Source organism: Phocoena sinus, chromosome 9 (assembly GCF_008692025.1).
Source record: "Phocoena sinus isolate mPhoSin1 chromosome 9, mPhoSin1.pri, whole genome shotgun sequence".
Lineage (NCBI taxonomy): Eukaryota > Metazoa > Chordata > Mammalia > Artiodactyla > Phocoenidae > Phocoena > Phocoena sinus.
The window spans coordinates 104,950,053-104,968,768 of NC_045771.1; the positions used below are offsets into that span (position 1 = coordinate 104,950,053).

General features: G+C 36.7%; 1 protein-coding gene across 1 annotated transcript in view; it reads right to left on the minus strand.

Annotated features, from left to right (window-relative positions):
* The window catches only part of SPATA48 (spermatogenesis associated 48), a 67,859-nt gene that overhangs the window by 44,671 nt on the left and 4,472 nt on the right, over window positions 1-18,716 (minus strand). The window contains exon 3 of the mRNA XM_032642590.1: window positions 11,766-11,863. Within this exon, the coding sequence (XP_032498481.1) occupies window positions 11,766-11,863 (98 nt within the window). The remainder of the gene's footprint in view (window positions 1-11,765; window positions 11,864-18,716) is intronic.

Below are 18,716 nucleotides of genomic sequence, written 5' to 3' on the forward strand. Positions count from 1 at the left end.
TGATACAGTTAGTTATGTTTACCAATTTCCTAAAGTTAAGCAAATTTTACATTTCTGGGGTAGACTTAACTTTATCATGACTTAACTTTAGTAACCACGTGCTATATTGCTAGACCCTAAACATGTGTGTGCATCTTCAGTCTTTACCTGATACCTTTCATTACTGATTTCTACTTTAATTCATTTGCAATCAGAGCGTATTCTGTGTATAATTTCAATTCTCTTAATTTATTGATTTATTTTATGTCCCAGAATACAATCTACCTTAGTGAACCCTCTGTGTGAATTGACAAGAATTCCCTATTCTGCTATTGTTGTGTGGACTATAACCAAGTAGGTCAAGTCAGTCAATAATGTTTTTTTATATCTTCTTTTTATATCTTCTTTATCTTCACTTTTTTTTTCTGTCTACCTTTTCTATCAGTTACTAAGAATGGAGTGTTTAAATCTCTGATAGTGATTGTGGATCTGCTTTTCAGTTCCATCAGTTTTTTGCTTCATGTATTTGAGTTGTGTTATTAGGTCATTTTATAAATTGACCTTCTTTATCATCATGGAATATCTATCTGGTAAAATTTTCTTGTTCTGAAATCTACTTCGTTTGATATTATTACAGATATTTCTGATTTCTTTAACTCTTTTTTGTGGCAGTATATATTTTCCCATCTTAAACTTTTTATCTATTTCTATTTAACATGGTTTTCTTGTAGCCAGAATATAGTTGGGTATTAATTTTTTAATCCAACATAAAAATTGCTGACTTTAAATTTAATTATATATAGTTAGAGTCAATATAACAATTGACATAATTTGGTTTAAATCTAGCTTTAAAATCTAGCTTTATTTACTATTTGTTTCACCTCCTTTTCCTTTTGCATTACTTTGTTTTGGATTAGTTAAGGTAATTTTTTTCCTCTTTACAATTAATTTTATCTCTGCCTATTAGCTTTCTTTCTTTCCTCTCTTTCCTTCCTTCCTTCCTTTCTGTGTGTCTCTCTCTCTCTCTTTCTTTCTTTTATCATGGTCACTCTAGGATTTACAATACATGTCTTTAATTCTAGGGTTTACAGTATATTACACCATTTCACAAATGGTGTAAAAATTACAACAGCATATCCCCTGACATTTCATCCTGACATTCCCTGGGTTACTGTTATACAGTTTACTCCTACATATGCTATAACCTCTAACTACTTGTAATGGTTGTTTCTTTCTTTCTTTTTTTTTCTTTTTTTTTTTTTTTGCTGTACGCAGGCCTCTCACTGTTGTGGCCTCTCCCATTGTGGAGCACAGGCTCCGGAACGCGCAGGCTCTGGATGCGCAGGCTCCAGTCGCGCAGGCTCAGCGGCCATGGCTCACGGGCCCAGCCGCTTCGCGGCATGTGGGATCTTCCCAGACCGGGGCACAAACCCGTGTCCCCTGCATTGGCAGGCAGACTCTCAACCACTGCGCCACCAGGGAAGCCCTGTAATGGTTGTTTCTTTAACAGTCAGTATACTTTAACTTCAAAACAAAACATAGTATTTTATTTTTACCCACATGTTTACCATTTCTGTTGATCTCAAATCCATTTCATTGTGGAAATTCAAATTTCCATATACTTTAGTTTTTTCTATCTAAAGAACTTCCTTTATGTCTGCTAGCAATGAATTTTCTCAGCTTGGTTTTTCTGAAAATGTCCTTGTGTGTTTTGACTTTATTTTTGAAATGTGTTATTTCTGGTTAAAGTATTCATAGTTGATTTTCTAAAAATTTAAAATGTGTTTTCATTTTATTCTGGCTTGCACAGATTCTGACAAGAAACCTACTGTCATTTTTACATGTGTTCCTCTGTACATAATATTTTTTCTCTAACTATTTTAGGATTTTCTCTTTATCACTGTTTTTCCACAATGTGGTTGATGTGCATGGTTTTATTTATCTTTACTCAGCTTGGCATTTGCTGAATTTTTGGGATGTGAAGATTCATGATTTTCTTCAGTTAGGAACAATTTGGGCCATTATTTCCCAAAATATTTTTTTTCCACTTTCCTTTTTACCCTGGAATTCCAACTACATGTATGTTAGACTGCTCGACACTGTCCCACAGCTGACTGATGCTTTATTTGTTAATTTTCTCTCTGTATTTCATGTTCGAGTTTCTACTGCTATGTCTTTAATTTCACTGACCTTTTATTCTGCAGTGTCTAATCTGTTCTTGAAGCTATCCATTTATCTTTCATTTTAGACATGGTGTTTTTCTCTAGAAGTCCTTCTGAGTCTTGTTTGTATGGCCCATTTTCCACATCATCATAGTGTGGTCTCCTCTACATCCTGAATGTAGGGAACACATTTGTAATAGCTGCTTGAACATATCCCTGTCTGCTTGTTTCTTCATGTCTGTCACTTCTGTGTCTGGCATTACTGACTTACTTTTGCTCCTGACTATGGGTAATATTTTTCTTCTCCTTTGCATAAAAATCAATTTTTAATTGAGTTTTGCTTATTTTGGATGTTAGTTTATTGGTTACTAGAACTTATTTTGATACTTAAATAGTGTTAGATTCTGTTTCAGCACAAAGTTCAGTACTTGAAATCAGTTGGGTGCTTTTGAGGGTTGCTTTTAAGCTTTGTTTATTAAAGTCCAGAGGAAGCTTTAGAGTAAGGCTAACTAAGCCTGACTTCAGAGGTGACATCCTTCTGAAGCGTCCACCTGACATCCCATGAACTAAAAAGTTTCTTCCTTCTACTTTGTGGGGACATGGACATCCCCTGCCTGTTTGAGCTTCAGAAAATGATCATGTCAGTTCTTTACAATAGGTGTTTCCTCAGCTTTGGTAGTTTCCCCTTAAGGAGGCACAGATCATTGCTCAAAGATCTGCTCATTCTCTCTCCCAGATCTCCAGAGCCCCCTTGCTGTAGCTCCCTCCTCCCTGGTATCCTACTCTGCAAATTATGCTTGACTTGCCCCTCACCCCCAGAACACCAATCTCTGTCTCCTCAACTGCATGGAAGTGTGAAGCTTTGTATGGATTTCCCTTCCCTGGACTGTGGTTTAGAAACTGTCTCCGGGTAGTAAGCCAGTATGATTGTGGAGTTCACAATGTTCTTCTTCCTTCCTCAGAGAGCTTAGTACTTCACTGCCTCTTGTCTAGTGTCTGGAAGCCATTATTTCTCAAAATTTGTTCAGTTTTCTACATTATTAAGGCAGGATAGTTGAGTGCATGTTACTCCATCTCCTGTACTTCATTAATTTCTTCTGTTATCTTTTTTCTCACTTTGTACTATTGTTGTTTTCCTTTGCTGTCCACTTTCTAGCATTTTAAGAATGGATTTTCAGGGCTTCCCTGGTGGCGCAGTGGTTGAGAGTCCGCCTGCCGATGCAGGGGACATGGGTTCGTGCCCTGGTCTGGGAAAATCCCACATGCCGCGGAGCGGCTGGGCCTGTGAGCCATGGCCGCTGAGCCTGAGCGTCCAGCGCGTGTGCTCCGCAATGGGAGAGGCCACAACAGTGAGAGGCCCGCGTACTGGAAAAAAAAAAAAAAAAAAGAATGGATTTTCATTCATCAAGAAAGGTGCTACTGGTGTTTAGTGGGGAGAAGCCAGGAATGCTGCTAATCATCCTACACTGCACAAAATCTCTCCCACAACAATGAATTATCCAGCCCAAAAATGTCATTGCGCCAAAGTTGAGAGACCCTGGTTTAACATATTATTTCCATTCTATCATTTAGTTTTTTTTCAGGGACTCCAATTATACATATATTCTTTCTTCTTTGCTTATCTTTGCTTATCTTCCTTTTCAACCATTTTCACTCAGATATTTTTAACTAATTCTTCATTCTTCTTCTCTTGGATGTCTTCCTGCCTTTCTTCAAAGTCCCCCATTAAATTTTTATTTTAATTAAATCTTATTTAATTTTAGTTTCCTTGGGCATAATGTAATTAGAAATTAGGTCTTAATTTTGAAATGAATTTTCTTTCACTTGTTTCACCTAAAATTTTATTTGTAAATCTTTGAATTTCTTTATGCAGGCAATTTTCATATTCTCAAATGCTTGCCTGAAAATATATAACAAACTTCAGAGTGTTATATTACAATATTTTTTAAAGTTGATTTGGGGAGGAATTTTCTTCACTAAGGTATTTTGATTCTTGTTTTCTGTCTTATTACAGTTTTATTTAATTAATTCTGTGAATTTTGTGTGGTTTAATATTTGTAGTTCAGTGGTACCCTCTTCTGTCAGTGTAGCAAAGTACAGTTTCTTTAATAAAGTTTTCTCCTTATCTTAGTTGACTGTTACCAGAGGGGTTGTAAAATCTCCAATTAAATAATTCTTTTTTGCCTTTCAGGATCTTAAATTTTCCTCTTTTCCTTCTTTTTTTTTCTTTTAACCTTCTTCTCCTACATAATCAATTCCTTTCAGAAACTGCCATCTCAAATCACATGTTCTTTTAACTCCTTCTCTGTAGACTTAGACTTTGACATTATCTATATTTTTAGTCCTAGACTTTGTCTATTTATCCACGGTTTTGACCAATTTTAAGTTGGCTTTTGTCTACCATGTAATTTTTCCAAAGCTGTCCTTATTTACCAAAAAAAGGGTTTCTGTTGAGATGTTGAGACATGACTTGTTAGGATTTTCTGTTTTCTTTTCTTTTGAACTTGCAGTAATTTGAAATTTAGAATTTCTCTGCCTTCTAGTTATGGTGATGGTAAGGTTTTTGTATACTGTCATTTGTCGTGTTCCTGCACTGTTTTTGAGGCTATGTGGGGATGCACAGTTTTATGAGGTCAGCATTATATTTGGCTTCCCCAAAGTTATATATTTTTTGTTCTTCTTGATTGACATTGGCAGATATTTATCAATTGTTTATCAATGAACCAACTTGTGGCTTTGGTGTTCTTTTAAAATATGTTTGTTTTCTCTTTTCTTATTTCTCATTTTATCTTTATTATATCCTCCATTCAGCTTAAAAAACTATTATTTTTTCTCATTTTGAGATGGATGCTTGCTTAGTTCTTAAATTTTCAGGTTTTCTTCTGTTATAACATATCATTTAAGATTATTAAAAAAAGATTATATATTTTCCTCCAGGCACTGTTATAGTTGCATTCCCACACGTTGCTACAATAATTCTATTTTATTTTTTTATTTTATTATTTTTAGTGATAATTTTTGTTTTTATCCCTTAGAGTGTGTATACAAGGAAACTAAAAGTAAATGAGCACCAACAGTTACAATTCCAGATCTCTTCCTTTTTTAGAATTAGCAGTAGTCAAATTAATATGAAGAACCTGGAGGAGGCCAGGTAGCAGAAAATATATAAACTATTGACCTAAATATCTTGACAAGCTATGTAAGTATTAGAAAATCACTTATTTCTCTCTGGGTTTGTTTCTTCATCTGTTAAATGAAACTTCAGAATTGTATGATTCTTACTGAAATAGTTACAGATGAAATTATATGATGCCTGGAATTTTCTTTAAAATAACTGAGTGAGTTTAGGATTGGAGTATAGAATTATATAAACTGGCCAAATAATAACTGCTGAAACTGTATGATGGGTACATAGGAGCTCTTTACATTATGTCCTCTACCTTTGTATATGTTTGAAATTTCCCATAAATTTTAAAATTAATAATACTTTAAGAAGAAACAGATGATTCTTTGCCTCTCATTTTCACAAATTTTACTGCAAGAAGGCAAGTACTATCTGGGATCAACACACAAACCAAGATCACAGGCAACATCTTCAAAATGTTAAAAAGAATAAACTATGTTTAATCTGAACAGAGTCGATAATCTTCATATTGGATGTGTACTATTTTTTAAAAATTGATGGTCTTGATTTCTTTTTTCACAGATCATGAGAACCAGTCCATCCTGACCACATAAGTGACTTTTTTCTTCTTCTCTGGTTTGTGGTGATTGTCTTAGATATTGACAATGTAAGCTGTAGTTCTGATCTATTATTTGGTTTCTGTTTGACAGTGGAGAATCTGGAGCAGGAAAGACTGTGAACACAGAGGAGCGTGTTATCCAGTACTTTGCAACAATTGCAGTTACTGGAGAGAAGAAGGATGAAAGTGGCAAAGTGCAGGTGGGGTCCTGATTGGTGTGTCCCGAATCAAGACTGTCAGAGTGCTCAGGAAGCCCAGATGTGAGGACTGCTCTTGTCTTTGCAGGGAACTCTGGAAGATCAAATCATCAATGCCAATCCCCTGCTGGAGGCCTTTGGCAATGCCAAGACCGTGAAGAATGACAACTCCTCTCGCTTTGTGAGTCTCTGGGTCACAGAGGGTTTTCTCAGTGCTTAAATGCCCCAAAAGGCATGTATGGGTTATTATTCAATCTCTTCTTACTCGTGCACTTCCAGTTTTGTATGTAATGTCATCTTTTTTCACTTGCAAGGGTAAATTCATCAGGATCCACTTAGGTACCACAGGGAAATTGGCTTCTGACCTGATCCAAGTCCCTTCTGCCATGTCTGTATCTCCTGTAGTCTGGGGATGATTTGTAATTTGCCCTCTCTCTAGGTTTTCTTCAAAGCTGGCCTGCTGGGTCTTCAGTCAGGGACCCTCACTGGCTCCAGGCTGGTCCCAACTATGGCGGAATCACTTCTGGCCTTTCCTTCCCTGGAGGCGCACTCCTCCCATGATCGATTTTATTTTTTAAATTGAAGTACAGCTGATGTACAACATTATATAATCTACAGCTGTACAATATAGTGATTCATAAGTTTTAAAGGTTATACTCCATTTATAGTTATTGTAAGATATTGGCTATATTCCTTGTGTTGTACAACATTTTATTATTCAGTTCAAGATATTTTCTAGTTTCCTTTATGATTTCTTCTTTGGCCCATCACTCATTCATAAATACATTTTTATATTTCCAAATGCATGATTTTCTAAGGTGTTTTGACCTGTCATAATAGTCTTGTGGGCAAAGAATATACTTTGTATGACTTAAAACATTTGAAATATTTTTAGACTTGTTTTATGGCAATAGTATGTGGTAATTTTTGTAAATGGTCCTTGCAAAAGATTTATTTTTGTATGTCTATTAGGTTGAGTTGTTAATTGTGCTGTTTTATTCTACTATATCTAGTTCCAGTATATCTATATGTACTATATTCCCCAGTATCCCGTTGTCCTGTTGATTGGCACGCAGTTTATGATGATTCCTATCAGCCTGAGTCATTAGGCAAATATTTCAGTGCCTTTGCAGATAAAAATCCATGTTTAGCATAGAGGTCACCCAAATAAACCTAACATTGTTAGTGTTATGCACTACTAACAAATATGAAATCTTTGACAAAACAATTTCTGCTACATCAATATAATTTCTACATCTTTTCTGAAGATTACACATAAACATGGGTAAGAATAAGAGCTGTGTGAGAGATGGAGCAAACAAGCAAATAAAACCAATGGATCTGCTGTCAAAAATGAGGCATGTAGAAATGCAAAATCACATCAATTGTTTATTTCTAAAAAGTATTCTAAATTACAATTGACTACAATTCATTTAAAATGTTTTAGATTGTGAGCTTTTCAGCAATTTACAAGATTTGTCACAATTACCTGTTTCCTGTGGGCAATGTATTGATAAAGTTGGTGAGTGATGTGTGGATAAGATTGGCCCTCCTCTAGTTTTACGGGCAAAGATTCTGAAATCTGTCATTTCCTATTGCTCTGCTTCAAGAAGGTAACTAAATATTTCCTAGCAGGGTCTGAATTTATGTCTCCCCATTTTCTGGTGGTTCATATTATTGTTCATCATCATCTTGGTTTATCATGTCATTGGTATCATGGCACAGTCTTTCATTGGAATCTGGATTTTTCTCTTCCACTTCCTGATTAGTCTTGTAAGCTGCCACTGCTATGTTAGGTAGCTTCAATTTCTTTATGAAATGTTTTAGTTTCCAGGTCCTCAAATTTATCATCTACATAATTTCCTAATAAATATTCATTTTCTAGTAGCTATTCTTCTGCTGGTACATCTTCTATCTCTGTTCTCTGAATGTTTTGTGTGTACTATTTCATAAAGAAGTGATTAAATTTGATCTTTGACTTCATCTCTAGTGCTCTTGGAATCTGATTCAATGGGAACCTCTACTAATAAATCTAGATATTTCCTAGTTTCTTCTGACAAGACTAATAACATTGAAGGAGATCTCTCTTTATGTCCTGATACTTTAGCATCATTCACATTAAGATCCTCCATCACCAACAATATCATGTTTCAATTTCATAGAATTTCATGTTCAATAAGACCTAACAAAAGATAACAACTGATGCCCAGATTCTAAACAATGCAATTACCATAAACAATGTGAAGAAATAACTTGCAAAAATTTCCTTCTTGGGCTTCCCTGGTGGCGCAGTGGTTGAGAGTCCGCCTGCCGATGCAGGGGACGCGGGTTCGTGCCCCGGTCCAGGAGGATCCCACGTGTCTCAGAGCGGCTGGGCCCGTGAGCCGTGGCCGCTGAGCCTGCGTGTCCGGAGCCTGTGCTCCGCAGCGGGAGGGGCCACAGCGGTGAGAGGCCCGCGTACCAAAAAAAAAAAAAAAAAAAAAGTTAAAAAAAAATTTCCTTCTTTCCATTTTTGTGTCTTCTGTGCTTTGTCTGTCTTTTGAGACTCTTGCTGCCATTTTTGTTGGTGCTGGGGCTGACACCAGCAGCTGCTGCTGCTGCTGTCATGATTGGCTTACTAATAATTAATCCTTAATGTACAGCAGAATATGTGAGGGGATGCCGCAGGGAACTCCATAAATAAACAGCAGTGGATATGATAATTGTGTCTTCACATGTTGCTTCTCTCCTATTCTCTTACACATCTAGAATTCCAAATAAACATATGTTTTTCTTTTTCACTGTATCCTCTATGATTTTTACTCTCCCTTTGGTATTTTCCATCTTTTTGTAAATTTGTGCATCATCAAGAGTATTTTCCTCTCTTTCACTGTGTCTAATCTGCTACAGCACCCATCTACCTTATTCTTTGCTTACTGTATTTTTCAGTTCTGGTACTACATTTTTCTCATTTTTCTAATTTCTAACTTATTTACAAAAATTTCGAGCTTAATCTTTTTTCTTTTTGAACATTTTATGCATATTTCCAACGTCTAGAATCAATTTTTGTCTCTCTTTGTTTTCTCTCATTTCTGCTGATTCTCATTCACAGTGTCCTTTCTCTTTATGCATTTGGTTACTGTTGATTATGTGTTAAACATTATATTTTAAAAGTTATTGACAGAAATAATTTGAGGCTTAGTAATTAACATACTATCATCCTCCAAAGAAGTTTTATTTGTATGTCTGGATTCTGGGAATGATAGCAATCTAGGATCACCTTAATACCAGTTCAAGACTTGTTTTTCTCTTTTATTGTGAAGCAGCTATAGTCTGTTCAAGGCTTTTTACTATTGATCTACCCTTACTTCTAAGGTGAAAGCCTTCAGGTGTAGTGGGTGGTTTTCAAAGACCAATTCTAATGTTTGGTGTTTTATACCCACGAGGCTAGGAAAAGTTCAGTTAAAGTTTAGTTTCCCTTTCCAGAACAGCAAATTGCTGTAAGGCTGAAGTGACCCTAAGTGATAGCTTATATTTTAGAGTTTCTACCCTCTCACTGGCCCAGTAATTTCTCTCCACCTTATTAGCTTTTTGATATTAAAAAAATGTTAATCCAGTTGTTTTTCCATTGGAAGTACTGTCCCATGTTACTTAGCTCCCACTACTGGTAGTAAAATATCAAGATTTTGTCATAAAAGTCTAAGCTTATTTTAAATTTAAATAAGTATGCTCTATAAGCTTTTGCAGGACAAGCACAAACTTCAGAATTCTAATTCTACAATATATAGCTAAGTAAAGTATGTAGCCTTGCCATAAATTTGCAGCCTTAGATGGAAAAAAAAAAGGCATTAATGCCTTCAATTTCTTATAATGTTCCCTTTCATTTGCTTTCACAGGACTTACCAGAAGGAGCAATAGACTCTTTGAAGAGTCTGGAGATGGAATAAGTGAAAATAACAAATTTCTTTACCCTTGTAAACAAATTCTGCCTTTTATCTGAATTTAGAATAGCTCAAAACAGGTCACATCTCCCTCATTTCTAATGCTTTAATTTTCTTATAGAGAAAAATGCATAGACAAAGAAAGACATGAAGCCCTGGCATGGGTGGATGGCATCTTGAGTAGAGGAGGCATTGTTGACATTTATTTTGAATGACCTTTTTATTCCATGGCCATATACCCTAGTACATGATTTGTGGGAGGTATGCTCCATTCCTTTTTGTGGTAAAATTAGAAAAGGCAAAGGGAGAGGTGGGGAAAGAGGGAGAAGAAGAAATCAATCTGTATCTCTAAGTACAGGTAATTCATCAGGCAGATCAACTTTAGGAAGGAGTACATACAAGAGTAACAGAAATGGAAACTGACTCCTTGAAAGCATCCGTATCTTTACTGCTAATAGGCATGGGTTTCTTTTTGGAGTGATGAAAGAGTTCTAAAATTAGATTGTGGCAATGGTTGTACAACTCAGTGAATATCCTAAAAGAATGAAGAAAAAAACCCCACTGAATTGAACACTTTAAATGGGCAAACTTTATGGTGTGTAAAACATACCTCAGTAAAGCTGTTTTTTTTTTTCAGTCCCTTGTCATATCTATGTATTCCTTGGGGAGTCTTCAAGTAATTTAAATACCACGGGTTTAGAATCTATTAATCCATATAGGATGATTCAGACATACATCCCGGTTTAAAGTTTGTGGTCAAAAGTCAGTTGCTTAACATCACAGGACTTCAGATTTCTCAAATAAGATGGGGATAACAACACTGTCTTGTCCAGAAGCAGGGACTTAAACACAAGTTTTGTTCAATTAATACATGGTGGGAGTGCTCTAGGTGAAGTGTAGGATACGACAAGGAAAACACACCAGTGGGAATGTGGTTTCAGCTGAAATCTAACTTTATTCTGTTTCTTCAAGGAAGTCAGTCATTGGCCAAAGCCTGAGTGGTCAATGTGGGAGGGTGCAGTGTCCAGCTGGCAGCTGGCAGACATTTAGTGGCTATTGCCTACTGCCACTGGGGAGGGTGCACTTGCCAGTAGAGGGGCCTGTGTTGGGCACTACCATCATCTACTACTCATTCTTCTTCCATAGTACTGTTCTGTTGTAGGGATGCACAGACATGCATAATATACAATAACTGTGAACTTCTACATAGTGCCTGGCCCATAAGGAGTACTTTATAAATGGTAGCTATTTTTTTTAAACTTTTTATTTTATATTTGGAGTATAGTTGATTGGCAATGTTGTGTTAGCTTCAGATGTACAGCAAAGTGATTCAGTTATACATATACATGTACCTATTCTTTATCAAATTCTTTTCCCATTTAGGTTGTAACATAATACTGAGCAGAGTTCCCTGTGCTATACAGTAGGTCCTTATTGGTTATCTATTTTAAATATAGCAGTGCGTACACGTCAATCCCAAACTTCCTAACTATTCTTCCCACTCCCCACCCTTCCCCTCTGGTAACCATAAGTTTGTTCTCTAAGTCTGTGAGTCTGTTTCTGTTTTGTAAATAAGTTCATTTGTATCATTTGTTTTTTAGATTCTGCATATAAGCAATATCATATGATATTTCTCTTTCTCTATCTGACTTACTTCACTCAGTATGCGTAGCTATTTTTTACAGGGCATAAAATATCAAATACAGACAAGGAAATAAATTGATTACAAATACTACATAATGCTATGCAGTAAGAAAACCTTACGGTACATGTTGCTTTCTCATCAAATGTATATAGGTGATTTACTGAGTATTCTTCATGATGAGGTTTTAAGGCAGTAACTCTCAGTGGGCTTGTCCAACCTGAAAACAAAAATGTATGTGCTTTGGGTACATACGTAAGAAATACAAATGTACACAATGCAATAGGAATTTCTTCTTCCACCAGAAATACTTCCTACTAGAAAGCTAAACTGTGTGGTATTGATTTTTCCATGGATTATCTAACAACTTTTCTCAGCAGTGAGAACAGAAGCGCTCTGGAATTTATGAGTTAGATTAATTAAATAGTGTACAATTATTTGTTGTTTATTATTTATTATTGGAAGAGATCTCTCGGGCATTATTAATCTGTGCATGTGCATGTGCATGCAGACAGGTTGGGGATGGTGGTGACACAAAGGAGTTTACTATGTAGATAATTCAACCTAATGATAAGAGATGGGCAAATATAAAAGCTGCCTTCAACAAATATTTACCTCACCACAAATGAAAGCAGATGAATGTATAAAGATGGAAAACAGGTTTCCTGGTTTTGAGGTGCTCATGAACAAATGGAAAAGACAGACATGTAAGTAGATAATTTCAGTACAATGTGGTGACTGTGATCACTGTTGAGCTCTGAGTGCTGTGGGAGTGCAGAGGAGGGACATCTAATCCAGCCAGATTGTAGGGAGTTAGGAACATCTTCCTGAAGATAAGACCTGACCTCATCTTGACAATTGAGTATGACTTGGATAACAAAGGGGAAGTGGAGGAAGAAGAGTCATTCCAGATGCGGGAACAGTATGTACAATGGTAGGCTTGCCCTGTGAGAGCAGCATCACAACTCTTACTGAAGGTTGGGTATAGCTACGTCTTGAAATGGCAGCCAGGGAATGGTGGAAGATGAACAAACGAGGTAGGCCAATGTCAGGACATGAAAGCCTTGGACCTATCCTCCTCGGTAAGTCTTAATAAGAGAGACTGATAACTTTGGCAAATTACTCTGGTTTGGACAGGGGACTAGTGTAGGTGAAGATAACGGTTGTACCACAGAGATCCTTTTCCTACCGCATGGGTTCTTCTAACTTGGTCCTCCACTTTTTAGCTTTGCCCCATGAGTTAATCTAACTCAGCAAAAGATGAACTAAAATGTTAAAACTGGGAGCTAGCTGGACAGTACAGAGATATCTAAGCATAGGTGAGATGAATTGTGACAGGGATTTGGGATAACACAGGAGCACCCTGGTCACCATGGATAGCAATCTGGTGAAGCTCCATAAGAGCCTACAGCAATACTTGCGGCTTAATAATGTATATACTTCCTGGCTAAGGTACCACTGTGACCTCGTGAATTATTTGACCCCCCTGAGTCTTATTTTTCTTACCTTTAATGATTGCTGTCAGGGTTGTAAAAACTACCATTAATGTATTTAACGGAATTGGCAAATTTCTGGCATGCAGTTTATAACAGTATCAGTTAGTAGTTGTAACATTATTAGTACCTATAGTAGTAACGTAGTAACATCATCTTCATAATGATGATGCTGATTCAGTCAATATTTGACCAAGCAGGACAGAACCTGCAAACTCAGAAGTGGCAATGAAGGGCTGGAGAATGGGGGACCCTCTGTGGATTCTGAAGGTAAGTGAGAGAGAGTAGCATGTGAGAAGGCCTTGACACAGCACTGCTGACTGTAAAGATGGAGCAGGCCATGTGAGGAGACTCCAGGAGCAGAGTGCATCCCCTGCTGCCAGAGAGCAAGGAAACGGGCGCCTCAGATGTCAGGGACTGTATTCTGCACAGTTAGAATGAGCCCCAAAGTAGATTTCTCCCCAGACCCTCCAGATATGAACAAAGAGCACACCTTGACTTTGGCGGTTGGATCTCAAATAGAGAACAGAGTTAAGCCCGCTCAGGTTTTTGACCCACAAACTTGTCAGTAATAAATGGCCTTTGTTTAAAGGTGCTAAGTTTGTGGCAGTTTGTTATAGCAGCAAGAGAAAACTAATACAGAAGCGAAGGCAAGAGGCCAAGGCAGAGTGAGAGAGGCCGTGCTGAATTCCATGATCTTTTCAGTTTTGAGAAGAAGGATAATTCTGTTTGTGACTCAGCTGGCCAAAGAAAACCCTCCAGTAGATTCTCATGCCATCAGCAGCAATATGGTGCTTTTTGGTATCCTCTGATTTGAAGCCATTCTAGCAGTTACTTAGAAAAAAATAAAAAGGAAAGTAGAAAAACAAGAAAACTAAAATTTTGACTGTAAGCCAGAGTAGAAGTAAACAGGGCAATGAATTACAACTATATACCTCAGGGGCACTACGCTTACATCTAAGTATGATGACATCCTTTCTTCTACCTTGTTTCAGTAACTAGTGCTGCAAAATAACCTCACACCTAGCAGCTTAAAACAACCATTCATCATCTACTGGGCCTCTGAATTGTTCTGTCATAAGGCATAGCTCCGATAGCTAGTTCAAAATGACCTCACTCACGTGGCTGGCAAGTTGGTATTGACTGCTAGCTGGGAGCTCAGCTGGGCCTGATGACCAATGCCTTATTTTTCTTCCCCTCTGGATCTAGGTTGGGTCTCTCACAAAATAGTGACTGAAACTCCAGGGGAACAATCCCTAAATGACCAATCTCAATGTGCAAGTACTTACCAGGCCTCCACTTGCATCATGCTTGCTAATATCTTATTGGCTAAAGCCACTCATATGTCCAAGCCCAGAGTCAATGTGAGAAGGAAACAGACCTCATTTTATGGTAGGAAAAGTGGCAGGCACACGCAGGAAGGGGTGAGCTGCCAAAAGCCACTTTTGGGAACAGCTATTACACACCTCTCCTTCATAACCCACAGTCTCACTTCATTGCTTTCATGCCACCAAACAAATATCAAGTGTTTTGTCAAGGAAAGCACTGTATTATTTCCTTGACAAAAGTATTTCATTTATTAGAGATTTAACATGTTTAAAACTGTGATCGTATTTTTACAGTGAATGGGTTTTGTGTGTAACCCATGAAACTGTATGAGTTTGGAGCAATCTACCATGAACACTATTTTCCCATAGGCCTTATTATTTTTATTATAAAACATTTCCATAACAAGGTGCTTTTAAGGAAGCCAAAACCTTAGAAGAAAGATTCAAGGACTATTCTATGTATTTTTTTTTATTCATGTGTTGTCTCTCCTCTAATGGTTGCAGACAGGTTTTTTTTTTTAACATCTGAAATACCCTTTGTGAGTGGTCTTCCCTGAGTTTTCTTTCTCAATATAGCAAAAGGTAGGTTAATTATGTTGATATTTTCAAAGAACCAACTTTAGGTTTAGGTTATTTTTTCTGCTGTTTTTCTATTCTCTATTTTATTTATATGAACCAAACATCCAACCTTCAAAATACATGATACAAATATTGACAGAATTGAAGAGAGAAACGGCCCTACAATAACAGTTGAAGACTTTAGTACCTACTTTCAATAATGAATAGAACAACCAGACAAAGATCAGCAAGGAAGTAGAGGACTTAAACAACAATTTGACCTAACAGACATTTACAGAACACTCAAACCAACAGAATACCCAAGCGGAATACACATTTTTCTCAGGTGCACTTAGAACATTCTCTAGGCTATACTATAGGTGACAAAGCAAGTCTTAGTAAACTTAAAAGGACTGAAAGCATGTAAAATATATTAATACTTTCTGAACACAATGGAATGAAACTAGAAATCAATAGACTGGAATAAAATTAAAAACTGATATATGAAAATTAAACACCACACCCCTAATTAACCATTGGATTAAAGAAGAAATAACATGGTAAATTAGAAATTATCTTGAGACAAATGAAAACAAAAACATAAGTAATGGGGTTCAGCAAAAGTAGTGTTAAGAGGAAAACTCATAGGTATAAATGCTTGTATTAAAGAAGAAATATCTCAAATCAACCACCTAAATTTACACCTTAAAGAACTAGAAAAAGAACAAACTAAACCCAAAGCTAGCAGAAAAAAGAAAATAATAAAGATTAGGTCAGAAAGACACAAAATAGAGAATAGAAAAACAATAGGGAAAATCAATGAAAGCAAGAGTTGGTTCTTGAAAAGATCAACAAAATTGACAAACATTTAGCTAGACTGACTCAGAGAAAAAGAAAGAAGGCTCAAATAACTAAAATCACAAATGAAAGAAGGGCCATTACAACTGATTTTTGCTGGAGGTCATTGAGAGGACGTGACCACCCACTGAGCCATGAGCTGAACTCAGGCAATCAGAGGCTCCTACCCCCTCCTCTGTCCTTGAAATGAATGTATGTTCTGCCCACTGTTCCCACAGGAGGAGCTGTTTCACGAACACAGCCTTGAGAGAGTAACGCTTCGTTGAGACCATCTGGACAGTATACGTGACTGAACCCTGTTAAGTCCTCTACATAAACTTGAAGATTCTGGAGGGTGGGTGCAGAGATCTACTCATCTTAAGGCACCTAAGACAAGCATAAGTAAGTTTCCTTGGTAATTAAACCTGCCACCTACCCGTCTGGAGAGTCTGCCTCTTTCTCCTTGCCCTGTGAGTACAGGGGCCAGTTTTGGATCTCACCTGGGGAACTCCTGAGGTTTAGAACCAACAATTTTACAGAAATAAAAAAGGATTATAAGAAAGTATTATGAACAGTTGTACACCAAACGATTATATAACCTACATGAAATGGACAAATTCCTAAAACCACATAGCCTACCAAGACTGAATCATGAAGAAACAGAAAATATGAACAGACCTATAACTAATAAGGAGATTGAATCAGTAATCAAAACTCCCAATGAAGAAAAGCTCCAGATCAGATGGCTTCACTGGTAAATCTACAAAATATTTAAAAAAGAATTAACACTAATCCACTTCAAGCTCTTCCAAAGAAATTGAAGAGAACACTTCCAAATTCATTCCATAAGGCCAACTGATACCAAAGCCAGACAAAGACACAAGAAGAAATGGACCGATATCCTGATGAATACTGATGCGAAAATCCTCAAATACTAGAAAACAGAATTTAACACACATTTGAAAGGATTATACACCATGACCAAGTGGGGTTTATTCCTTGAATGTAAGGAATTGTAATTGTGCGTTAATACAGTGTGTGGCAATGTAAAATGGATTAGCCACTGTGGAAAACAATAGCTGGTTCCTCAAAACATTAAACACAGAATTACCATTGAGCAATTCCACCTTTCCGTATATACCCCAAAGAACAGAAATGGGATCTTGAAGAGATATCTGTACACCCACGTTCATAGCAGCATTATTCACAATAGCTAAAATGTGAAGCAACCCAAGTGTCCATTGATGGATGAAAGGATAAACAAAACGTGGTATATACATAAAATGGAAAATTATTCAGCCTTAAAAAGGAAGGAATTCTGACATATGCTACAGCAAGAACACTGCTGTCCATGAGGACACTATGCTAAGTGAAACAAGCCAGTCACAAAAAGACAAATACTGTATGATTTTGCTCATACGAGGTAGCTAAAGTGGTCAAATTCATAGAGAAAGAAAGTAAAATGATTGCTAGGGGTTGAGAGGAAGGAGGGAAAGGTAGTTAGTATTTGATGGATATAGCATTTCAGTTTGGTAAGATGGAAGGAGTTATGGAGACAGACAGTGGTGATGGCTGCAAAATAATGTGCTTAACACCAATGAATTACACACTTAAAAATGGTTAAGATGGTTGTTACTGAGGGTGTGTACCCCAAAATTCATATGCTGTAGCCCCTACCCCAATATGATGGTATTTGGAGGTGGGGCCTTTGGATAATTAGGTTCAGATGAGGCCATGAGGGTGTGGCTCCCATGACAGGATGGAACTAGGAACAAAAAACAACTGACCACCGTTAAATGTCTAGATAAGGTTGAAATAGGACAAAAAATCAGTGATATAATCTTTCAGGATCTTGTTTTGATATTTATGAAAGTCCACTGAAAAGCATAATGGTGTGTGATATAATTAATTCTGAGAAGATATCCTTCTTTATCAGAATGTATGAGAAATTATGTGTATTTAGGTTTGCTAAAAACTGCAAGTATTTATTTATAATTAATGATTATTTCCAGAATCACTGAAAGCATAGGCCAAATTATATTGAAATCAATCACTGAACTTCAAGTATTGTTCTTTGAAACTGTTAATAGCTCATAACACCTACTACTAATTAAATGCTTTACCAGGTTCCACAAATTTTGCTAAGTATTTTACCCATCTTAATTCATTCAATTCCTACAATTTTATAAGACAATTTATGTATGAAGGAACTGAAAATTCTGGACTTTAACTTAACATGACTTTGTTTAACTTTACAACATCTAACAAATGTTATTGGTTCATTCCTTTGTCAGATATTTTTACATGAATAACGGTAAATAGCCCTTGCTATTGTAAATTATAACTAGTATCTGAATTTTATAAGTAAGGATACACAGGCATAGAGATTAGCAACGAGTCCTGGGTCATGGTGCAAGTAAGTTTCCTGCCAGGAATAGAGTACAGTCTCACTCTAGAGCCTATCTTCTGCATTCTGCTGTACTGATCTAGGCAGTGAAATAGAGGCTAGATGAGCTCTATATTTGGTTCTGAACTGTTGGTGCAATGTCTGTTATCCCTATCTCAGTCATAAGTTAGCTTCTTCACCTCTAATTTGTTGGAATGCTTTGACAGTTCACTCTTAGGAAAACTTACAAAAACAAATCAATATTGTTCTTAAAAATTACACTAGGTTGGGATTTTCTGCTTACAAGCTAAGTGTCATACTTGTCTAAAATAGGACTACAGTGAAAAATGACTTCGATTCCTTTAAAGAAGAGTTCTTGAAAATGACTATTAGTGTACATTGAAACATTAACAAAAGATTGAGCTCAAGCTCCTTTCTGGACAGATCAGACAATTGGTCACTAGTTCAGAA